General features: G+C 36.1%; 2 protein-coding genes across 3 annotated transcripts; one reads left to right on the forward strand and one right to left on the reverse strand.

Moving 5' to 3' along the window:
• Positions 1 to 2649: 2649 nt before the first annotated feature.
• LOC147539092 (ENTH/VHS family protein) lies at positions 2650 to 9328 on the forward strand. Of its 2 annotated transcripts, none has more exons than XM_086638981.1 (12): positions 2650 to 3071; positions 3197 to 3245; positions 3364 to 3415; positions 3824 to 3903; positions 3997 to 4075; positions 4213 to 4296; positions 4412 to 4557; positions 4636 to 4893; positions 6350 to 6489; positions 7699 to 7883; positions 8201 to 8576; positions 8921 to 9328. In XM_086638981.1, the coding sequence occupies exons 2-12, from the start codon at positions 3205 to 3207 to the stop codon at positions 9172 to 9174; spliced, it is 1695 nt and encodes a 564-aa protein (XP_086495107.1). In that variant the 5' UTR covers positions 2650 to 3071; positions 3197 to 3204; the 3' UTR covers positions 9175 to 9328. The 2 variants fall into 2 exon arrangements, with proteins under 2 accessions (XP_086495107.1, XP_086495108.1); XM_086638982.1 differs by having other exon boundaries at positions 2933 to 3071; positions 8927 to 9328.
• Positions 9329 to 10825: 1497 nt separating this feature from the next.
• On the reverse strand, positions 10826 to 16350 carry LOC147539093 (3'-5' exonuclease domain-containing protein / K homology domain-containing protein / KH domain-containing protein). Its single transcript, XM_086638984.1, has 10 exons — positions 16056 to 16350; positions 14694 to 14869; positions 13719 to 13850; positions 13575 to 13625; positions 12779 to 12875; positions 12073 to 12119; positions 11661 to 11877; positions 11418 to 11547; positions 11244 to 11286; positions 10826 to 11076 (listed from the first exon to the last, which is right to left on the reverse strand). The coding sequence occupies exons 1-10, from the start codon at positions 16093 to 16095 to the stop codon at positions 11002 to 11004; spliced, it is 1008 nt and encodes a 335-aa protein (XP_086495110.1). The 5' UTR covers positions 16096 to 16350; the 3' UTR covers positions 10826 to 11001.
• Positions 16351 to 21462: the final 5112 nt, after the last annotated feature.

Raw genomic sequence — 21462 nt, forward strand, 5'->3', positions numbered from 1 at the left:
GTAAATAACGCTTGTTGGTTAAAGATGGAACCAGAAAGGGTCCCCAAATATCAGCATGAATAAGTTGAAAAGCAAAAGTACTAAAACTACTACTTTTATTAGAAACCAACTTAGATTGTTTTGCCATAGGGCATACACGCACTCATGCGACTTATTAGAAGAAATGAATGGGAAACGTTGTGCTAAAGAACGTAAACGGCCTAAATTAGGATGTCCAAGTCGGCGGTGCCAAACGTCGAGTGACTTATTCAAAGCAAGTGCAGTAAAAGTCGTACGGAGAATGTAGAGTCCAACAATAACATCAACTCGACCAATCTCCTGATGATTTGAGATCGTCTGAAAAAGACAATGAGTGGAATCAAAATAAACACCAGATTTCAAAAATTTACAAGTCTGATTCACAGACATCAAATTAAATTTGAAATTAGGGACGTAATAAACTTGCTCAATAGAGTGAGAGTCGGAAAAAACGACTTTGTCAATGTAGTTAACTAAGTAAGTCGCGCCATCTGGAATTTGAACATAACAAGATGGTGGTGCTAAAGCATAAGAGCTAAAAGCATCTAGGAAAAAACAAACATGGTTTGAAGCACCACTATCAACAATCCAAACAGAAGGATGAGAAAGGGAAATACCTGACATCAACAGAATGACCGAGACGTTTGCAATGAGTGCACATGACATCTTTGTTACAAGTGTCAATAGAGTGTCCATGAAGGTTGCACTTAGTACAATATGGACGAATTCGCTTATTTTTAGGTCGAGGTAAATCACTTTCTTTCAACTTGTTAGTCACCGTGATCTTGGCGTTGAAAGTGTGAAAGTCAAAGGGAGCATTGACCTTGTGTTTTCTGCTCTTCTAGAATGACCAAATTCTATACCTTGGCCAGAGAAGGTAGTGGTTCCATGAGAAGGATGTTATTGCTAGTGGCAGAATAACGCTCATGAAGACCCACGAGAAACTCAATCGTACGCGAGGTAAGCTGATATTCGATGGTTGTTTTGCCAACAGGGCAAGCACATGAAGCGGTTGGAATGATAGCATCTAATTCGTCCCAATAAGACTTCAGTTGAGAGTAATAAGCGGAAATAGTCAGGCGCTCCTGAGTAAAGGCAGAAATCTTTTTCTTCAGTTGATAAATGTAGGTAGCGTTAGACGTAGCAAAGCGCTCCTTCAAATTCTTCCAAAGATCAAAAGCGGAAGCCGAACGTCTCGTGCTACGTCGGATTTCCTCGCTGACAGAATTGGATATCCAAGCAGTCACCATGGTGTCACAACGGGTCCATGCATGAAGTTTCGCAAGATCCGTTGGTTTAGGGAGCGACCCATTGATAAAACCTTGCTTATTTTTTTATGATAAGAGCATCTTGTATGCCGAGAGCCCAATCAGCATAGTCTGGCCCCGGTAAGAACGGAGCTAACACCAACAGAAGTTGCATTGTCCGAAGGATGCACATAATAAGCCTCACATATTAAATAATAAGTGTTGAACAATAAAGAATAATAATCAAAGGTGATTTCATTGATAGAATTGAGTACATATTTATAGAGTGTACAATAGGGTTTGTAGAGAAATTGTAAATAAGGAAACAATATAAAGAAGAAACAATAAATTGCAATTTCTATATTTTGTATTTCTTTCTATCTTGGGGAGATATCTTGGATATCTTCATTGTCTTCAATAGACTTCAATAATTGTCTCTTACGATGATTATCTTCTTCCCTCTCTCTCTAAAAGATTAATAACTTCTCATCTTTTTCTAAAAATTTTGGACCTGAAATATTTCTTCTCTTTCTAGCGACAAATTTTCATTAAATTTTGAATAAAAATCTCAAGTCCCGCCCATGTATTCTAAACTTTTTATGGTAATCTTTCTTTTATATATATATATATATATATATATATATATGAACTATCCCAACTGTTTAAAGGTTTCAAGATTAGCAAATAAGTTCTTTCAGTATTTAAAGTTCTGTAAACACATTCTTCATTTTAAAGTTCGTTAAAGGTTTCATATCTATTTATGTGTTGTCCTTAAATACGTTGAAGGTCTTAATGTTTCATAACTCAATCGTACGCGAGGTAAGATGATATTCGATGGTTTCATAACTTTAAGTCGTTTTAGAAGCTATGAAGATAGCCAGTCTCATCACACAATTAACACAGAGTAAATCCAATATGCATTGGACTTCACAGGCTGTGATGACATAAATAGGAAGTTCGAGGACATTCTTCAATAATATCACTTTCAAACATTTCAATCGAAAGCATAATTGGTTCGCGCATAATCTAACAAAATCAGCTCTGCAGGGATTTGGTCCTTAGTTTGTTTGTTCTTGTTGTTTCCCTGTTAAAAAAAGAAGAGAAAGACTTGGTCAGGGTTAGTTTTGATATGTACAAGACATAGTTTATTGTTAGACTTTTGATATGTACATGACATAGTTTTGTGCATTGAAACCTAATGTTAATATTTCACATACTACAACTTGTTTATCAAAATTTCATTCAAGTATTTTATATTCATACTTGCTATTTTTTTAGTTTTTTTTTGTTGAAAAATATCCATGCTGACTTTTTTTTTGGTTGAGAATACAAAATATTCATACTTGCTTAGTATTTATAAAGTAGAGGAGGTCTTAATAGAGAAGTGACGGAAAAGAAGGCTGAAGACAAAAAAAGGAGATTAGAAGAAAAGGTAGTATTTTTCTCAAAAATTAATATCACAGGTGGCTTAACTCCCTTTGGTTTAAAGTATTCATGGTCCTGATCTTAAGAAAAAGGGTAGTACTTTTATCAAAAAGAAGTTTTAAAGGCGCGTCCTTCCCCTCACAAACTATCTCAAATTTGCCTTTAGGGAGGCGCCCGCAACACTTTCAGAGGCGCCCTTAAACCTCCCCTTTCTCAAATATCGTTTTACAACTTTTGCCATTGCCATTGCCATTTGACGCCTGAAAGGCTGAAAAAGCGTCAAGCTACCGTCAAGCCAATTTTCACATCTCTTTCTCTCTCTCTCTCTCTAAATTTTGTGGATTCATTTCGTTTTCCCACCCGATCTGCTGCACTAAAAAGGTACAAAATTCGTCACTCAGATTAAACATATCATCTATCTAAAACTCAATTACTAGATCTGGATGATTCTAAAAATTTTGTAATCAAATCATTCAAACAATTTTTCTTCTTATTATTATTTGCAGATTCAGTCATGGATTTCATGAAGGTATTTGATCAAGCTGTACGAGAAATGTGAGCTCTCTCTTTAAACACTTCCATATAAATATATAATTAGGGCAGATCTATGTTCTATATGTATTAGTGAATCTTGATGTAATTTGGTTTTTCGTTTTTTAATTATAATTTGCAGAAAGAGAGAGGTTAATATTAAAGTTCTCAAGGTTCCTGAGATGGAACAAAAGGTAACCAATAATCTGCCCTGATTGTATTCTAGGTGTTACTCTTATCAATTTGGTGCTCTTTCATAATATTCAGAAACCCTTGATCTTGATTTTCAAATTTCAAGCTAATTGGGTACTTCAACTTCATGGATTTGAGATTTTACATTATTTATTTGACATGATATTAACTCAACCAGAACAATCACATATTCTTTATTTCCTAATCTTGTTAACATGATAGCATATACATTATAGAATTATTGATTTATTTTACGATGATAGATCATTATCTATTTCCCATCAGGTAAGCTACTTATAATTCTCTTAATCCCAATATAACTTTTGTGGGAAATAAGTGGTTGTGCTTTGGCTTGGTTTTCTTGTTCTTGAACTATTTTCGGACATTGTATCCCAATTTTATTTGTGAAGGTCCTGGATGCAACAAATGATGAACCGTGGGGTCCTCATGGATCTGACTTGACAGAGATAGCTCAAGCAACTAAAAAGAGGTAAGTCATTACTTAAAGCTGTCTAAGTTCATACTATGCTTACTATTGTTTTTTTTTTTGGTAGTTGTAATTTGGGTTGAAATTATTTTGTAGTATCGACTGCCAGATGATTATGAGTGTGCTGTGGACGAGACTGTCGGAGAGAGGAGGAAATTGGCGTTATATATATAAGGTAGTGTTTCTGTTCTTATTGCTTTCCATGAGGGTCACGTACTCGCCTCTGATAGTTCAGTCGAATCTCTGTTTCCCTTTTTCACTTTATCATGCTAGTTTCGTATCTGACTTTGGGAAACTATCTTCTTTTACTAGGCCTTGACTGTTATAGAGTATTTGGTGGCAAATGGATCGGAACGGGCAGTTGATAACATCATCGAGCATACTTATCAAATTTCAGTATATCCTCTTCTCTATTTTTTCCATTTGCTTTTTTTGATGATTCCCATTATAATGATTGTCATTTAAGTCGTGGCATCTGCTGAGTTTTCTAATGTGCTTTGTGTTGGTAAAGTCACTTTCAGATTTTGAGTATGTTGAGCCTAATGGGAAGGATATGGGAATCAATGTAAGAAAGAAGGTGGAAACCATCATGGGCTTATTGCATGATAAGAACAAAATACAAGAAGTTCGAAATAAGGCTGCGGCAAACCGTGATAAGTGAGTTGAATTTGTAAGTTTCTGTACTCTTTTGTTTTATTGTAAGTCAGTGCATAAATGCAGTTGATATTTGTGTAGATACATTGGACTATCTTCGTCTGGAATGTCATATAAGTCAAGCGCCTCTTCATTTGGTAGTAGTAGCTTCCAGCAAAATGATCGATATGGAGGCTTTGGTGGTAAAAAAGATGGGGAAATGTTCAAAGACAGTTATAAAGATAGAGACCAGCTTGGAGGAGAGGAATTTGGAAAAGATAGTCGCTCTAAGTCACGTAGGGGGCTGTCAAGTGAGAATGAAGTGAAAACCTCGAAAAAGAGTTCCACACGCCATGGCAGGTTTGTACCGTTAAATTTTATGTTCTTCATAGATTTTGCACATTTCGAGATATCAGATACCTACTATGTGAGTTACATCATATGTCTATACATAATACAGTTATATATGAAAAATGTTTAATTGGATTAGTTTTTCTTTAGGTTATAAACTTATAATAACTTATTGTGAATTTGATGTGATCTGTATTTGCTATACCCTGTTTGAAACTGCTGATCGTGATATAGTATTACTTTTCAATTTTTGCCATCACCTCTTTAGGCTTATTTGCACCCGGCCACAATCAATACCATGCCTGAATAGTGCAACTACCAAGTATGGAAAACGAAGTTCTAAATTTTGGTTCTGAATTGTGATTCAGTTAGCTTCTAGTAATCATTACCGTCAAGGCCTTACCCTTATCTAAACGTCCGTAACGTAGTGAAGGTTGTAATTTCTGATGAAGTCGGGAGATTTAGTTATTTGTTTGTCTATTAGAATCTGATTACCATGGCATTCTCCTTTGTTAAATTCTGATATGATTTGGCTGAAGAAAATAGTGATGAGAGAGGTGCCGTTTACTAGGATTACAGAATACCTCTGTGGAATATTTCTTCATTGCTACCCCATCCATTTGGGGGGGCGTAAGGAAACAGAGGAGAGAGGTGCCTTCTCGGCAGAGAGTAACTTTCCATCTCTTTCCATTACTGTGTTCAACCAGTTTCAACAGGTTAGTGCTCAACTTCTGAGCACGTAAGGATTTCCCATCTGTGTGAAATGATATGTTTTTAATCCCTAGACAGCAAGAAATGAAAGGGGTCAAGGAAAAGATTGGCCGGAGTAGAGCCCTAAAGTTCTCCTTAAGAACTAGTTTGGGGACAGTTTTAGTGGAGAAGTCATAGTTCACAAACTGTTTTAATGGAGAACTAACCGGAAAACTAAGCTGGGAAAAAGTCATCGGAGCTTATCTCTCCAATTCATCATTAGACAGTGTTCAACATTATCTCCTTTAACTGTTATAGTTTCTATTAGTTGTTATCCAATTAAACCCACTTATGCTGGAGAGCTGGAGTACTTTGCAGAGACACATCTGCTTTTCACATTTTGTTCTTCATCAGGGTTTTATTGTTGAAATAGATGCTTGTTCAAAAAACAAGAAAAGTGTTACACGTTTTCTATCGTCGAGTGGATCTATATTGCAGTTTGGCTCCTAAACAACTATATTATTATCTAGGAGTCCTGTAATAGTTGCCAAATAGGACCAATGGATTTTGGGTGAAGCAATCATGAATGCTAGGATTCCTATTGCTTACTGAGTAGACTAAGGAAAATCATTTGGATTCATGAAATCTGGCATTCATGAAATCTAGCATTCATGAGTCCAAAGGAATCATAAATGCCAGTGTATCTATGACTCCTTCATCCAAACACACCATTACTCATTTATATTTGAAATTGTGAATGTTAATTTTGTTGTAGGGATCCAAAGACTTCGTCGTCGACAAAATCAAATAAATCTGATGAGAATTATGGTTCTATTCCCTCTCAAAGTTCAACTGCACCGAATGAGGCTGATGATGATTTTGACGATTTTGATCCACGCGGAACCTTCAATAGTGGTATGCATTTGATAATTATGCTCCTCTGGAGCAGTATCATACTTTTGTCATTCAGAATTGATCCTTGAAAAACTGTGCATTATTAACTAGTTCTAATGCGACAATCACCATTCTCAGCTTCAGAAACTTGTAGAAGCATGATGTATTGGAACTAGTAAAACTCACTAACTTCTGTAACTCTCTCTTAGTTTTACACCATTAGTATCTGGTGCCGCTACAAATTCTGGGCAGTGAGAGAAATAAAAGGCTAAAATGGGGACACCACTGTAAATATATCTATATGTATGTTGTTTTCTTAGTCGTTAGGTAAATTCTTTTTTCCAATTTTGTAGTTATGTATAAACAACTGGTACATTTAACACAAAAGACATTAAGACAGTGGCATTGCATGATCCTAAATCCTAACATGATTGTGCTCAAGCACAAGAAAATGCAGAAAAAAAAAATCTTACATCATACTGTTGAAGTGATTCTAATGTTCGCCACTAGTAACAGAGTGTGAAGCATGAGTATCTTTCACGACAGAAATATACTAAAAGAGAGTAACCAGGTGGCATAGTATTTGGTCGTAAGAGACAGTGCTGCTTTGATGTGGCAAATAAAGGTTGTACTTTATATCCTATCCTCCCCACTTATCCGTTAGAGTGCCTTTGTGACTGACAGCAGTAAACTTTGGTGTATCCATGTTCAATAACATAAGATGTGTGTCACTTACATATTAGTGTGGAAACGAAAAAGTTGATTTGATTGATCATTATGGAATCCTAGGTCGCGAACGTTGACTCAGTTGAATTAGTTTTGCATAGTCCTTCAATATATTCTTAGTTATTCATTTTACCACCAGAGGCGCTACAAAGATTTGCTAACTGCCATAGAGGATTCAATTTTTTCCTGAGGTAGAGATTCGACGTCGTACAACCTTTTATGGAACTGCAATAGGTTACATCTTATGTAAACCATTGAAATTTCTAACATATTTCAGAAAAAACAAGAAAGTAAATAGAGGGTTATACTGTTCACCAACACCTGCGCTATGGTAGTTAGGGCCATGACATTTAAAGAGTTTTTTTTTAAGAAGAGTGACGTGAGCGTAGTGAATCATCTTAGTAGGAAGCATATTACATGGGTCTATGCATTTTCCGTCTGGATACCTATCTTGAGATTCCTTTCAATATTGGGTTATCTTAAGATGTACTTTTTATGTGACAGCGCCAGCAGCTGCGAATGTTAACCCAGTGGATTTGTTCGGTGACCTAATGGATGCCCCAATATCTGTAGCACCAGAAGTAAATACTTTAAATGGAAATTCCACCACCGAGGTTGACCTGTTTGCAGATGCAACTTTTGTATCGGCCCCGCCTAAGTTAGAAACTACAGCAGATCTTCATTCTGAGGTAAGATTCTCTTATCCTCTTGAAAATGCAATTAGTTACTAAATGCATTGAGCTTATGGAGATCTGACTTTCACCTGCTCGTGATAATTACACATGTATTATATCCATGGTGATTATTTTTTTCGTGGAGTTCTTCAATTGGTTTACTTAATTCAGAAGCAAGAAAAGAAATTCCTTGAGTTACATAACGAATTGCATATCATTCTGTAACTTGACATATTTGAGAAAGCACTTGAACTACATGGGTGAATATGCTCGGAGTCGGTTTAATACAGATTTTGCTGGATCTCGAAATTTATTTCTGTTTATTCATGCAGGCCAATGTTGACCTCTTTGCATCTGGGCCTACAATGCCTACTTCATCTGCTTTGCCCGTGGACTTTTTCTCTCTTCCTGATCCAATCCCTCAAACAGAGACCAAATCTGCAAACTCTGAGCCAATAAAATCCAGTTTGGTCGATCCTTTTGCTGCGGTTAGTTTTGATGGATCTGACCTCTTTGGGGACTTCACTTCTCATACAGATCAAGTGCCTTCGGAAGAGGCACGTACCTCTACCACTGACAGCTCTAGCACCCCAAATCAGAAGCCTTCAACAGAACCGCACCAACCTAAGAAGAATACTTTTCAGGTGAAATCTGGAATTTGGGCAGATTCACTCAGTCGTGGACTCATTGATCTAAACATCACTGCTCGTAAGTTTATTAATATTTTCTTTAGCATACATTTAGTAAAGAATCAACTAATATAAAAATTTGATAGATTTCCGATAAATTGAATGAAAGCATTTTCACAAAAAAAAAACCGTAGCGCCATGCACCGTTGATACATTATTTTCACTTCTAGAGATGCATGCTGCTACGACAATTTCAGTCTTTTGTCTGGTTTTCGGGACTTCTGTCTTTCCTATATGTAACTCATGATTGAATTGTGTGGCTTTGATCGGCTGCCTCACATCTGGGGAAATTGAAGTTATACTTGCTCAGTAGGATAGTTTCTTTCAGTTTATTAACTGATTTTTTTTGTATGATAATTGTAGCTACAGCAAAGAAAACAAACCTATCCGATATCGGAATTGTTGGTGGGCTCGGTGACATGCCAGACGAGAAAGATAAAGTAGCACAAACCTCGTTTTATATGGGGAGAGCAATGGGTGCTGGTGCTGGTTCTGGTTCTGGTTCTGGATATGGCTATGGTATGTCTGGTTTTACTTCTACAGGAACGAGTAACAGTGGAGACGATTTCTTCTCAACTTTGAACCAATCACATTCTTATGGTAGCTTCAAGAAATGAGTTGTTTACATTTCTTTGCTTCATTTTCATATTCTATACTTCAAAATCTTTGATTTGCCAACTGCTGGCTTATTCTGGCTTATTTACTGTGAAGAATTGAAGATATGTATGTTTCTTTGATTTAAAATTCTATATCTCATTCTGAGTTTGTCAATTTGAAGGACGATGTATGAAAATTATGTCGGAAGCTTACATTAAATCATATTTGAACTCTCTTTCCTTTTCCCATTGTCACACTGATCATCAGGTACCTGTGTACTTGATGAAAATTGATTTGTGATGACAATATCTGGCTCTGGCCCAAAGGTTAGTTTGAGAGGAAGATGACATTCCCGACAAATTGTCTCGTCAGAAAAGCTAAACAAACTCCTGATCAACACTCGGAGCAAAGTCTTGATCAACACGCGGAACAAACTCCTGATCAACACACGGACAACTGTACTTTGCTAAGTAGTTCTCCAAGAGCTAAAATTACTATACAACCGGAAATGCAGTCTGCTAGTCAGTCGAGTCGATGCAGACTACTAGTCAGACAAGTCAAGATGTATGTCCGTTTTGAAACCTCATTCAACAAAAAATGATCCACATACCGATCATCGTTTCTTGATGCATCATCTAACATTCCCTAGAAATCCTTGTTTACTTTCTGACCATATGTCATCGAGCGATTTGTTGGTAAATGATCCATATCATGATCATTGTTTCTTGATGCATCATCCAACATTCCCTAGAAGCCTTTTTTTTGGAAACTAGAAGCCGTTGTTTCACTTTGTGACCTTATGTCGTCGAGTGATTTGTTGGTATATGGGTTCACTACACCTTGGATAGTGTGTCCTATGGGTTCACTACCTAGCCTGGACTGGATTGTGTCAATCTTTCATTTATACCATAAACATCTGGAAAGAAATCAATCTTTCATTTATACCATAAACATATTAGGTGTCAACAGAAATTTATCAACGAGGAATATAAGAAATTTTCATGAAGATAAAAAATGAGCCCCCTGATTTTGGACCATCAACTTATAAGCTTGTGCAATATTAGGCCTATGTAAGGCCCGAGAATAATAGTTTATCTAAGAGATTGTAATCGACATGATCTAACATTGAGCATAGTTACAGGCTGTGGCGGAGAGAGACTGTAATCTACCATTCATCGTCATTATGGCCTCTAGCAAGACACTGTTAAGTAACGGGGCGGCATTTTAACCTCATCAGAAAGCTGCCGCTAGGTGACCCCCTCTGGGCAACCCACTTGCTCTCCCATGACAATAATCTAAAGTCATAGAGGCCCCATAGGATATTGAATTGCTTCAATTTGAATTACTGGGTGGATACTTAAGATGTACAACCAAACCTACTTCTCGATTCAATAGAAACCCAAAAAAGTGAATTACTGGGTAACCAAATTACGAGAGATATGTAAAAAGCTCGCAGGACAATAATATGAGAACACGACGGTTCCGCTTCTAGTTCATGTCATTCTTGTTTTCGTCAATGCTTGCAAGCACTACAGTTAACATTATTATTCTAAGCCTTCCCTTTTTCCATCTGACTAGTTGCTAACTTTAGCTCACTTACCATACTTATCGAAAGATTCTACTAAAGGAGCCCCATTTTAGGCCCACATAAGCCGTCAACAAAAGCAACCATTAAAACAAGAAATGACATGTTGGTCGATATTAGCCTGTAATGAATCATAATTTCTGAAAACAAGGGTAGTATGAGTAGGGTATTCATGTAGTATATATCTTGTCAAAAAAACCCAGAGAACTCAAAACTTTGTTACTTCCATGTCAGACAAGAAGGATAAGGGAAGTATCATCAATCATATATCCAATAGCCTTCCCCTAAGAATCGCTTCTGCTTTCCTCACCTGCCTCATCGCCCCAATGATGAATACCTATCCAACACCCAAAACCACTTTTTAGGAACTTGGCTTTCAATTCAACATGATAATAACAAACAACAATCTTTTTTCTAATAGTCACTAAACCAGTGGAACGGAAATATGAGACTTTAGTAAACTGCACAATCTTTTATGCATTCAAGAAATGTCTGTGGACTAACCTTGTCTGGTGGTCCCCTCGAGCCTCCTATTAGAATTTCCGCACTACACATTTAAGTGAGAGAGAGAAAGAAACGATCAATACAAACAGAACGAAAATATAGTATGTGTATTGAGTAGAAGAGAGAGAGAGAGAGAGAGAGAGAGAGAGAGAGAGAGAGAGAGAGTGAGATTACTTGCAACAGTCTTTGATTGCCTTGATAGTAATCCCTCTTTTTCCAATAATACATCCCATTTTGCCTGGTGGAACATGCAGCACAGATAGAATCTCTTCTTCAGGAATCTTTTCTTCGGTTGTTATGCTATCTGCAAAATAAATAAATAAATGATGAAATACTTCGACAGCCTGATCATAATTAAGATACTAAAATGTATATGTTTTAACTGTACAATTCTTATGAGGTATGAAAAATATAGACCTGGAAGTGGAGGGATGGGCTGCCAATCTGCAAACTCGTTATCATTGATGCAGAAACATCGACAGTATAATGCACCCCGAACTGAAAGATGCCACAACGACTTGTCACTTAGCTTTTCTAACATCTTTTGGTAGATATAGAGGAGAAAACGGACATCATCTGCAGCTGCTCGGATCATCTGTTGAGTTAATGGTCTGTATTTCCAATATTGAGGATCCTGCAAAGAAAGATTGTGTGAGCCATGCTACTTATTTGCCAAGAGAGGTAAATACAAGGATGAAATATTGAGGTAAATACACAGGCTTTTGATCTACGAAAATATTTTTACATTAAATTCCCCAAGATAAAAATGTGATTTTATTTAGAATAACATTACGACTTCCACAATAATAAGAAGACCGTGAGTACTGACCTTTCTTAGAAGGTCTCTCACTTCTTGCTTCTCATCATATGATAAACCTACATTCACATCCTTATAGTGAAAACCGGAGTAGCATAAAAAACGCTAGATATATACCAGAAGATAACTTGTCAGAGGATCTCAAGAATACTATAGCATACTTCAAAAGAAGAAGGAACAAATGCTGAAGAAACAAGTTGTATGGACTGTGGGCACGAAATGCAAGTCAGTCTAAAACTAATTAACACATATTGGCAGTTGTCAGATCAATCTACTAAAATGACAAGAATAAATGTCATAAATAAATTTAAATATATATATGTATGACAATTAGTTGCTGTGAAGTTCAAAAGTAAAACGCAATATGATTCTTCTAAACCTAATGACACCGTCGATGAGAATAAAACTACTGACGACTAGAAAAATCCTTAACATCTGAAGGCAGTCAGGATAAATATCAAGACTGTATTCCTATGTAGTATAAGACGAGAATAAAACTTAAGGATTCCAAAGGAAATGTAAAAATTGAACTTGATCAATCAGTACAAGTTTGCTCTTAAGTGAGTTTTTTTTTTTTAATTTCAAGTGTATTCCAGTCTTGTGGCTTTTTTAACTTACAAGCTTCACCAGAGAAAGAAAGAAACAAATATGCAAAAGAACTGAGAGGTTAAGGCAGAATTTCTCAATCAGAATGCAAACAAAACAAATGATATATTACCACAATAACGCGGATCAGCAAGGAGGCTAACAAAAGATATATAGTCATCTGGTAGTCTTGCCCTCCCCTCTTGTTCCTCAATCAGAGAGTAAGCGATCTGAATAAGAAAATCAGTGGAAAAAACATTCTATTTTAGGATTTCCTTATTAACTGTAGAAAACCTATAACCTCTAGCAAACACCACTGTAGAAAACCATAACCTATGATTTTGTGTTTAATTGGGAGAATAGAGTACTATAACATATAAATCTATTTACGCTTCTAACCTGTGTGGCTCATCCACACAATCCTTTTTCAATATATTGATTCAAATTGTTCAAATAAAAGACAATGTATGTGTTTCACCAGTTCGAACTAATTTACGCCGTCATTCTCTTAGTTTATCTAACTCCTAAGTTTATCTATTTATGGACTTCTCTTTCTTCTTTTTTCAGTTTTTATAAACTTTAATCACTTGCACGCAGCTTAAGTGCAGAAACGAGTGGACTCTGAAGCAAGTAAGAAGTGACATTGATCAACTGTCAATGTACTTGGTTTACATTCGGGGCTGCATCTGGATACAAATTTCATCGTTCCACTTAACACTAAGTCCGTCTTTTTTCATCAAGCAACTGAGTTTCTTGAGGTTAGGCCTTTAAGGTACTGCCCGAGCGAATTGTGCTTGCTGAGGGTACTTTTAGAAATTACATGAGGTGGGCAGGTGGCTGTATCAAGAATATTTGAGAATAAAAGAAATTCTGTCATATTATAGAAGACAGGAAGTATCTAATTCAGAAAATAAAATGCTAAGGCTTACCTGGGTATCTACCACATTATGCAATTTGATGCCAAATTGGAAATACAATGCCTGCAAAATAGAAATCATTTTGGAGAACATGAGCAAGTACTGACACTTTCTCACTTATACATGCAAACTTGCAAGCCAAATTAAATTAGATACCTCACTATCTCGTTTGCAGTCGTGAATGACTTTTGTGATGTAATTAGATTCAAGTGCAGGCTTACAGGCGGCAACTAGGTCATTCCCACCTTCAATAGCATCAACCAAATATATTGCATCTGGAAATGCGAGCTGCCAAGTGTAGTTAAAGCTTATTAATCAAGAGGAGAAAAGGATAATGAGTGGCACAAAAGTATTACTGTACAACAAATATAATCAATTATTTAACTAAACTCTGAAGTTGCTAGAAGACAATCAAATATGGAATAGAACCCATCTGTAATTTCTATTTCCAATAGGTATCACCAATATTGTTTAAAAATGTTTGTCAGAAACTTCCATTTTAAGTTTTATCTACTCATAAAGCTTCTTTCATTTAGATAACTTTCCTTCTTTTAAGTAGTTTGTTATGTAAGAGTGCTCACATATCAATAATCATGTATCAGTATAATCACGCCTAGTAAGGCATTAAGTACTGATAAGTAAGCAGCATAAGAGATTGCACAACCGGCAACTACCCAGGGTGTGTCAAGTGTCAACTGTAAGCATAGTTAAACTAATCACATATATGACCATATGGTGTGGAAATAGTAAGACATGTTATTTGTGTGTTAAATGGTTAGCTCCTTTATCTCCAGCAGCTCCTGATGTGGTTTCAGTATGTGCAAGTGTCTCTATGTCCTCATATATATGAATCGTAGATAATAAATTCTTTCTCTTACACAAAGGTGTGTGTGAACAACAGAACAAATTTCAAGAAGACTGCAATAGTTCTGTCTTCTTCATTCCCGGAACCCTCGACATCATATTTTCCCGGTTTTTACTATTTTGATTCGTTTTGAGCATTGTGGGTCATACAGAATTAGAAAGTTACCCACATGTTATATGTACATGCACAAGATAGTAACGCTTCACCGGACTGCCAAAATCTAGATTAAGGGCAATATATTGAAGTCTTACGGCTAAGTAAGTTACCTGCATAACACAAAGTGTTCCATAACGACAAAGGTCAACCCCCTCACAATCAAAACCAATGCTCAGCTTATTTTCAGGGGACGGCTCCAAAAAATCAACGGGTAGTTGAGATGCTTGAGTAACAATATGAATTGGAACCAACGACAACTGAGCAAGACGATCAGATTCCTCAACACCTACATGTAGAAGATTGACCAATCAAATTAGAAATATAAGGCATGTCAAAACAGTTCGAACATGCTATACAATGACATAAGTATTTGAGACGCACCAAGTAACACCGGAAACAGACATAATGATGTCTACGTAACATAGGAAAAAGACAAAACATAAGGATCTTCAGGCATATTGGCGGTTTGATGGATTTTTATGTACACTACTATTGTCAGTACATTTGTGCTCATCCTAAAAAGTTACAAATAAAGAAAGAGAATTGCTACTTGTACATAAAAACGGGTTATATAGACGTACAGACGCCCCACATTTTGGTGGCCAGACGGGCTAGCCCACTAAATCGTGTAGGCTGCGAGATTGCTTAACGGAATTTTTCATAAATAAAACTTTAGGAGAACACAGTCTAATACAGACTTAATCACTTGAACTAACAATTAAGCAAACGAGAAATAAATTAAAAAGAGAAAAGTATACAACCTTGTCACCTTGGCCATTTCTTTATAGTACATGACAAAAACGCAGCAAATAGACGATAAAACTGAATAAAAGACATATTCACAAAGTAGCCGCAACACTAATTCTGACACAAATTAATCAAACAGCAAAAGATAATAGAGAGATTATCAGCATGCATGTTGAATTTTTCTTGAGGATTTTGACAAAATAAGCTGGACGAGAGTCAAATAACATAATGCCCCAGAAATAGGTCAAAATAGCTTGAATGAATTCTTTTTTTTAAAAGATCATGGCGTAAACTAACTGATCAATAGAAAGATGACTAGTACATCAACGGCTTGAATTGATCTTCAAGAAAACAGATTCGCAACTAGGAGTAAATTAAATTATGGTGAAAAGTAACAGAATAAGATGATCAGATGAAAGGAAGGAAACGATTCAGAACATCGCATTAACAGGGAACTAAACGAGTAAGAAGAACTAATGAAAGATCAATCAAAGTGATTTTTCATACAAGCAAGAGTGAAATCGACTGAAAGAAAAGACGATTCATAATTTTTCTATAACAAGAACTCCAATTCCAACACCAGAAAAAACAAATCATAGAATCTAGGGTTTCAAAATCAAGAAATGAAATTTTACAAAATTGATGATCGATCATTATTACGATCGATCAAAAGAAAAAGAATAAGAATAAGAATTTGATTGGTTAATTGATGAAAGGATCCTTACTTGTGTTCTCCGGCGGCGGCGGCAGCGGCGGCGTCGCCATTCCTTTGGTTTGTTTCAGATCTTCTTCGTCGCTGTGCGTTTCCTTCGTCAGTGGAGTTGTTCTAAATCAGAACGTCGCAGCTCGCTTTCTCATTATTTGGGCGGGGAGATTCTGTTTTTATAATAAACCCTCATAGAAATGAAATATAGTTCTGTCCCGGAGAAGTAATAAGATGGACCAATTTTTTTTTTTTTTTTTTTTTCCGAATATTGACTACGATGGTCATTACAAAAACATCGGTACATCAATACGATGTGATAAACACGATAACTGCCCATTTGTTACTGGTTTAAAGCCCGACGAATTAAATAGTCTGACGCTCGACGAACTAAATGGCCTAAAGCCCACATAAACTACTTTGTTTGTACTAAATTCAATATTTCTGGATTTACACTTCCAAATGATCGAATTTTGGACCTCCGCGTTGCGAAGTAGAGGCACTTACCAGATGGGCTACCCGTTGTTGGCTCGATGGACCCATTTTTAACCATCCTCATCTCCCAAACAGTTTACCTTGGTCCATAAATCGATTACGTTTTTGGAGGATGTTTTAGTTATTTGAGGTAAAATCATTTAAATAAAAAATTATAAATATTTCATAATTATTATTCAGAAGAAAATAATTATAATTATTTTTTGTATAATTTTCCTCTTCAAACTTTACATATATAATTAGATATCGACTTTCAATAAAATTTATTTATTTAATTAAGATTTTTATGCTCTTTCTCATCAGATTCATTTTCAACACCATTTACTAAAACAAAATCCACAAAAAAATGGAATTTGCAAACCGATGCAAAAGTAAGTTTGATGCAAACTCGGTTTGCAGCTGCAAACTGGATTTGCAAATCTCGCAATCTATGTTTGCAGATGCAAATTTATCTATTATGATATTGTTTGAAGATCTATTCTTCTTTTGTTTTTCTTCTTGCACTTTTTTGTTGTCTCATTTGAATATGTAACTTTCCATACATATGAAGTTTAAATCATCAACTGTAATAGAGTGAAACGAATCAAACTTCAAGGGCAATTCGAACCAGATCTTCAAAAACAACTCATAAAAAATAACTCAAACTAGACCCAAACTTCAAAAGAATAAGATTTGGAAAACAAAAGCAACTCGTTTTCGTTAAAGCTTAAATCTGTCGCATCATCATCAAAGAGAGAGAGAGAGAGAGAGAGAGAGAACATGAAAAACCTAAAAAACATTACCAGGAATTGGCGTAAAAGAAACAATTTTTGTACTTCTCGTATTTGTTCACACATCTATCGAAGAAAACCAATAGGCAATCTTCATAACTCAGATTCTTTTCATAACTTGGTATTTTTTCCTTTTTATTTCTTTTTTGCAAACTCGGCTTGCACTGTCAAACTTCATAAGAAGACACATAGTGTTGCTTATCGGGTTGAGTCCAGGTCAGCCGACTCAGGCTGAAAGAAGGTTGGGTCGGCCTGACCCGACACTAGCCTGAACCCCAGTCTGGTCTGGGATCAGGATTGGGCCAACCCAGGTTGTCGCACTTAGGGGTGGGAATCGGGCACCCACGGGTAGCTTAGGCTCAGGCAGGTCGGGTAGATTAAGTGTTTGGCTATTAGAGTAGTCGGGTCTATCGGGAGGGTGATCTTCACTTTTGGTATGCCCAAAGGTCGCCCATGCCCGTTACAAAGGTCGGGTAGCTCGAGTTCGGGACAATCGGATATCATGCAAACTCAATATTTCAAAGCACCGTCATTAAAGGCACGCCCCCAAGCTATCTCACACACTTAAGCTTGGTTCATTTACATTACAACAAATTCTCAACATTTTATAAGACCTCCTACTTGCATTTCATGATAAGAGGGTGATGGGGGACTATTTCACTTTTGAGACTTTAACTTCCAATAAGAAGGTGATGGGGGACTATTTCACTTTTGAGACTTTAACTTCCAAGTTTCCTTGACTCTTGGGACTTTTGTCCAAACACTAGCAATTAGTCCCACACGGATGGTTGAGGGTGAGAATCACATGGGTTAGGGTTATATAAGCCATTTGTTTATACATGGGGGTGTAAACTTTTGTTCTGAAACATATATCACTCTTTTTTTCCCATTTGTTGATCTTATTTCTATCTTTTTCATGTTTCAATTATTTTTCTCTCCCGCTCTCTGAAAGACCGCCTTATTTCCTTTATTTGCAAGTCTCATGTGATTCACTAATCGATTTTAGATTTAATTTCTTTCGTTGGTGTATAAGATATGTTATTTTGTATTTCTTCTTTTATATACGAGATGAACTAAAGTTACAAATTTTTTGATCATTTAGGTTCCATGAAATACTTTCATAGAAAATTCTCGTAGAATCGAGCAAGTAATAGGTTTCTAAGATAATTTTTGTTTGTTAATTCCGTGCTTATTGAAGTGTCTGAAATATCTTTGATCATTTTCAGAAGGTCAGTGGAAAATTGCACTTTTGGATGGTCACTAGGATTGGCAAATTTACATAAGATTATTTAGATTAGAATATTATTAATGAATGAGATGAAACAAAATGTCTCATTTTCATCTTTCTTTGTTCTTCCTCCATATATTGTTCACATTTTTGTCTGAATTTAAAGGTGAGACTCCTAATTATATTTACTTCACATTAAGATTTATTGTATGTCCGAAAAAAATTGAACTTTAACATATCATATTAAGAACTTCTAACGCGTATTTTTAATTTTTCAGTTTTGGCTCAAGAGTTTTACTTCTAATATACACTTTTCATTATATTATGCTTATGATTAAGGGTTATTTCCCAAATGGCCCCCAACTTTGTGACCAGCTTCTTGCCTAGCCCCCTACTTTATCAATAATTCCCATATGGCCCCCTTTTTCAGTTACCGTTAACCAGTCATCATTTATCTCTCCTCCATCTCATCGCCTCTCTCTGCCACCTCATCATATCGCCACCTCATCGTCTTCTCCGGCAAGGTCGCCGGCCGGCCAATTTTCCGGCCGGCGACTTCAAACTTTTAAAAAAGTTTTTTTTTTTAAATTATTTTTCTCTCTCCTCTCTTTCTCTCTCTAAAAAGAAATTTTTTTTTTTTTCTGTCTAGATATGGTTCTTAATGAACCAGATCTGACCTTGAAGAAGGTCTGAAATCAGACCTTCTTCAAGGTCTGTTGCAGACCTTCTTCAAGGTCAGATCTGGTTCATAATGAACCAGATCTAGACAGATTTTTTTTTTTTAGAGAGAGAAAGAGAGGAGAGAGAAAAATAATTAAAAAAAAACTTTTTTAAAAGTTTGAAGTCGCCGGTCGGAAAATTGGCCGGCCGGCGACCTTGCCGGAGAAGACGATGAGGTGGCGAGATGATGAGGTGGCAGAGAGAGGCGATGAGATGGAGGAGAGATAAATGATGACTGGTTAACGGAAAGTTAACGGTAACTGAAAAAGGGGGCCATATGGGAATTATTGATAAAGTAGGGGGCTAGGCAGGAAGCTGGTCACAAAGTTGGGGGCCATTTGGGAAATAACCCTATGATTAATACAAATAGAGATTTGTTTTATTTTTACGATGTATCTTATCATAAGGGTCTTTCTATAATCTCGAAAAAATAAGTATGGTTTATTTTCCTTCGATTTTTCCTACTATTTTTTTCCTCCCATGTCGGATACCAGATCCTCTTAATTTATTTATGTATATATCTATCTATAGTGATATAACTTAGTAATTAGAAGATACATTTAGATATTGAGAAATGATAATACATCAATTTATTTTTCATTACGATTAACTTTATATCATCCAAACGTAAAAAGTTTTTGTTCATAATTTTTTTTTAATCTAGGACATAAGTTTATTATCCTTCTTTCTTCTTTTGTTACGTCATTAGTCCACAATTTTATCTCATCTTTTTATTTTATTTTTCTTTCAACTTACCACCTGCTTACTTACATAAATTGCACAAAGAAAGTGTTCGTGCCGGAGGCACGGGTTATACCACAAACAAGGTTTTGCAATCTTAGAATGCCTTCAAGGAGAGGGTTCGAGAAAGCAATCTTATTTGGTATATTAGCCCCTCTCTCTATCCGTCCGAAGTCCTTCTCGTCCCTTTTCCCTTTTGGAAGCTACTTCGTCTTTCGATAGAATCTCTCTTGGAACTGAACCCAAAGGGCTTTTTTGGGCGGCAATGAGAACCTAGGCATAGAACTTGTCAGGTGAAAAAGAAAGGCATTTCTTTCCGTTCGGAGGGTTTGCAGTTCGATTTAAGTGTTAACTTGTCTCGTTAGATCTATCAGAGTAATCAATATCAATCAAAATTTCATCGAATTTCTCAAGTTAATGCATATCCGTGGACCCTGGAGAAATTGTCATCTCCACTATGTAACCTCTCTTAGATTTTTATAAGGGTCCGTTTGTTACGCGGGAATGTGTGAGTAAGAAAATCTAATTTTTTCTAATGGATAAGAAATCAGTTTTTCTGGGGTAAGAAATGATACTTTTAACTGTTTGATAGAGTTGTGGGAAATGTGGAGTGCCTTTAGAATATAACATATAAATTAGACTTTTAAAGGATGTGTAACATCCCATGTTTTTAAGGTTAGTTGAGAGACTATTTGGAAGTTAGGTCAAGTCAAAATAAGAGACAAATATGCAAACCGTGTAAATCGGGGGATGTTTTGCAACCAAACCAAATCTGAGGACTAGAGTAGAATTTGAGATTGTTAAGGTGAGAACCGACCATTCTTTTCCTCTTTGACCCGAGTTCAAGTGTGGGATTAGGGTTTGAAACAAACCAAATCGAAAACAAAGTGATTTGGGTAGATTTCGAAAAAAATCAGGAATTTGGACTGGTCATTTGTGAGATTCCAACATCATTCGGACTTTACCGGAAGGCAAAACTACCACTACTCTACTCTTATTTCTCTCAAGCACACACATTAAAGCTACACCAACATTAATAGTACGAATTTGATGCATCATCAAGGGAATTTACACAAACTCATGGAATATTATGGAGGAGTATTATGGAGGAGTATTATGGAGGAAGTCCCATTAGTTTGAGGGGGAGTATTATGGAGGAAGTCAAGTCACCATTGACCAATGAAGTAAAAGAGAAGAACAAAAGTTGTTTTGCATTTCAATTATTTTGTGTTTAGATGTTATTGTAATGAGTAAAGATTATTGTATCAATCCATTGTAGTTATCAATATCTTGATAAGTATATTGGTTTGAGGGGGAGAGTGTTAGAGAATAGATAGTCATATGAGTTATCTTAGATAGTCCCACATTGGATGGGCTATTATTAGTGTTGGTTTCTTAAGAGCTTCATATGTAATAGCTAAGTATCAACTCAATCAATACAACTCTTCTCTCCCTCTCATATTATTTTATCATAC

The sequence above is a fragment of the Eschscholzia californica genome, unplaced genomic scaffold, assembly GCF_041429995.1.
Source record: "Eschscholzia californica isolate CP2 unplaced genomic scaffold, dmEscCali1.0.p SCAF_5, whole genome shotgun sequence".
NCBI classification, from domain to species: Eukaryota; Viridiplantae; Streptophyta; class Magnoliopsida; order Ranunculales; family Papaveraceae; genus Eschscholzia; species Eschscholzia californica.

What these genes read in the sequence shown, in the direction of transcription:
- LOC147539092 (XM_086638981.1), top strand. Translation starts at nt 3,205, where the DNA reads ATGGATTTCATGAAGGTATTTGATCAAGCTGTACGAGAAAT. An exon ending in ATTGGCGTTATATATATAAG is followed by an intron (nt 4,076 to 4,212) that starts GTAGTGTTTCTG and finishes TTCTTTTACTAG; the next exon opens with GCCTTGACTGTTATAGAGTA. An exon ending in GCTGCGGCAAACCGTGATAA is followed by an intron (nt 4,558 to 4,635) that starts GTGAGTTGAATT and finishes ATATTTGTGTAG; the next exon opens with ATACATTGGACTATCTTCGT.
- LOC147539093 (XM_086638984.1), bottom strand. Translation starts at nt 16,095, where the DNA reads ATGGCGACGCCGCCGCTGCCGCCGCCGCCGGAGAACACAA. An exon ending in ACTGCAAACGAGATAGTGAG is followed by an intron (nt 13,626 to 13,718) that starts GTATCTAATTTA and finishes TCTATTTTGCAG; the next exon opens with GCATTGTATTTCCAATTTGG. An exon ending in TGCTGATCCGCGTTATTGTG is followed by an intron (nt 12,120 to 12,778) that starts GTAATATATCAT and finishes ATGTGAATGTAG; the next exon opens with GTTTATCATATGATGAGAAG.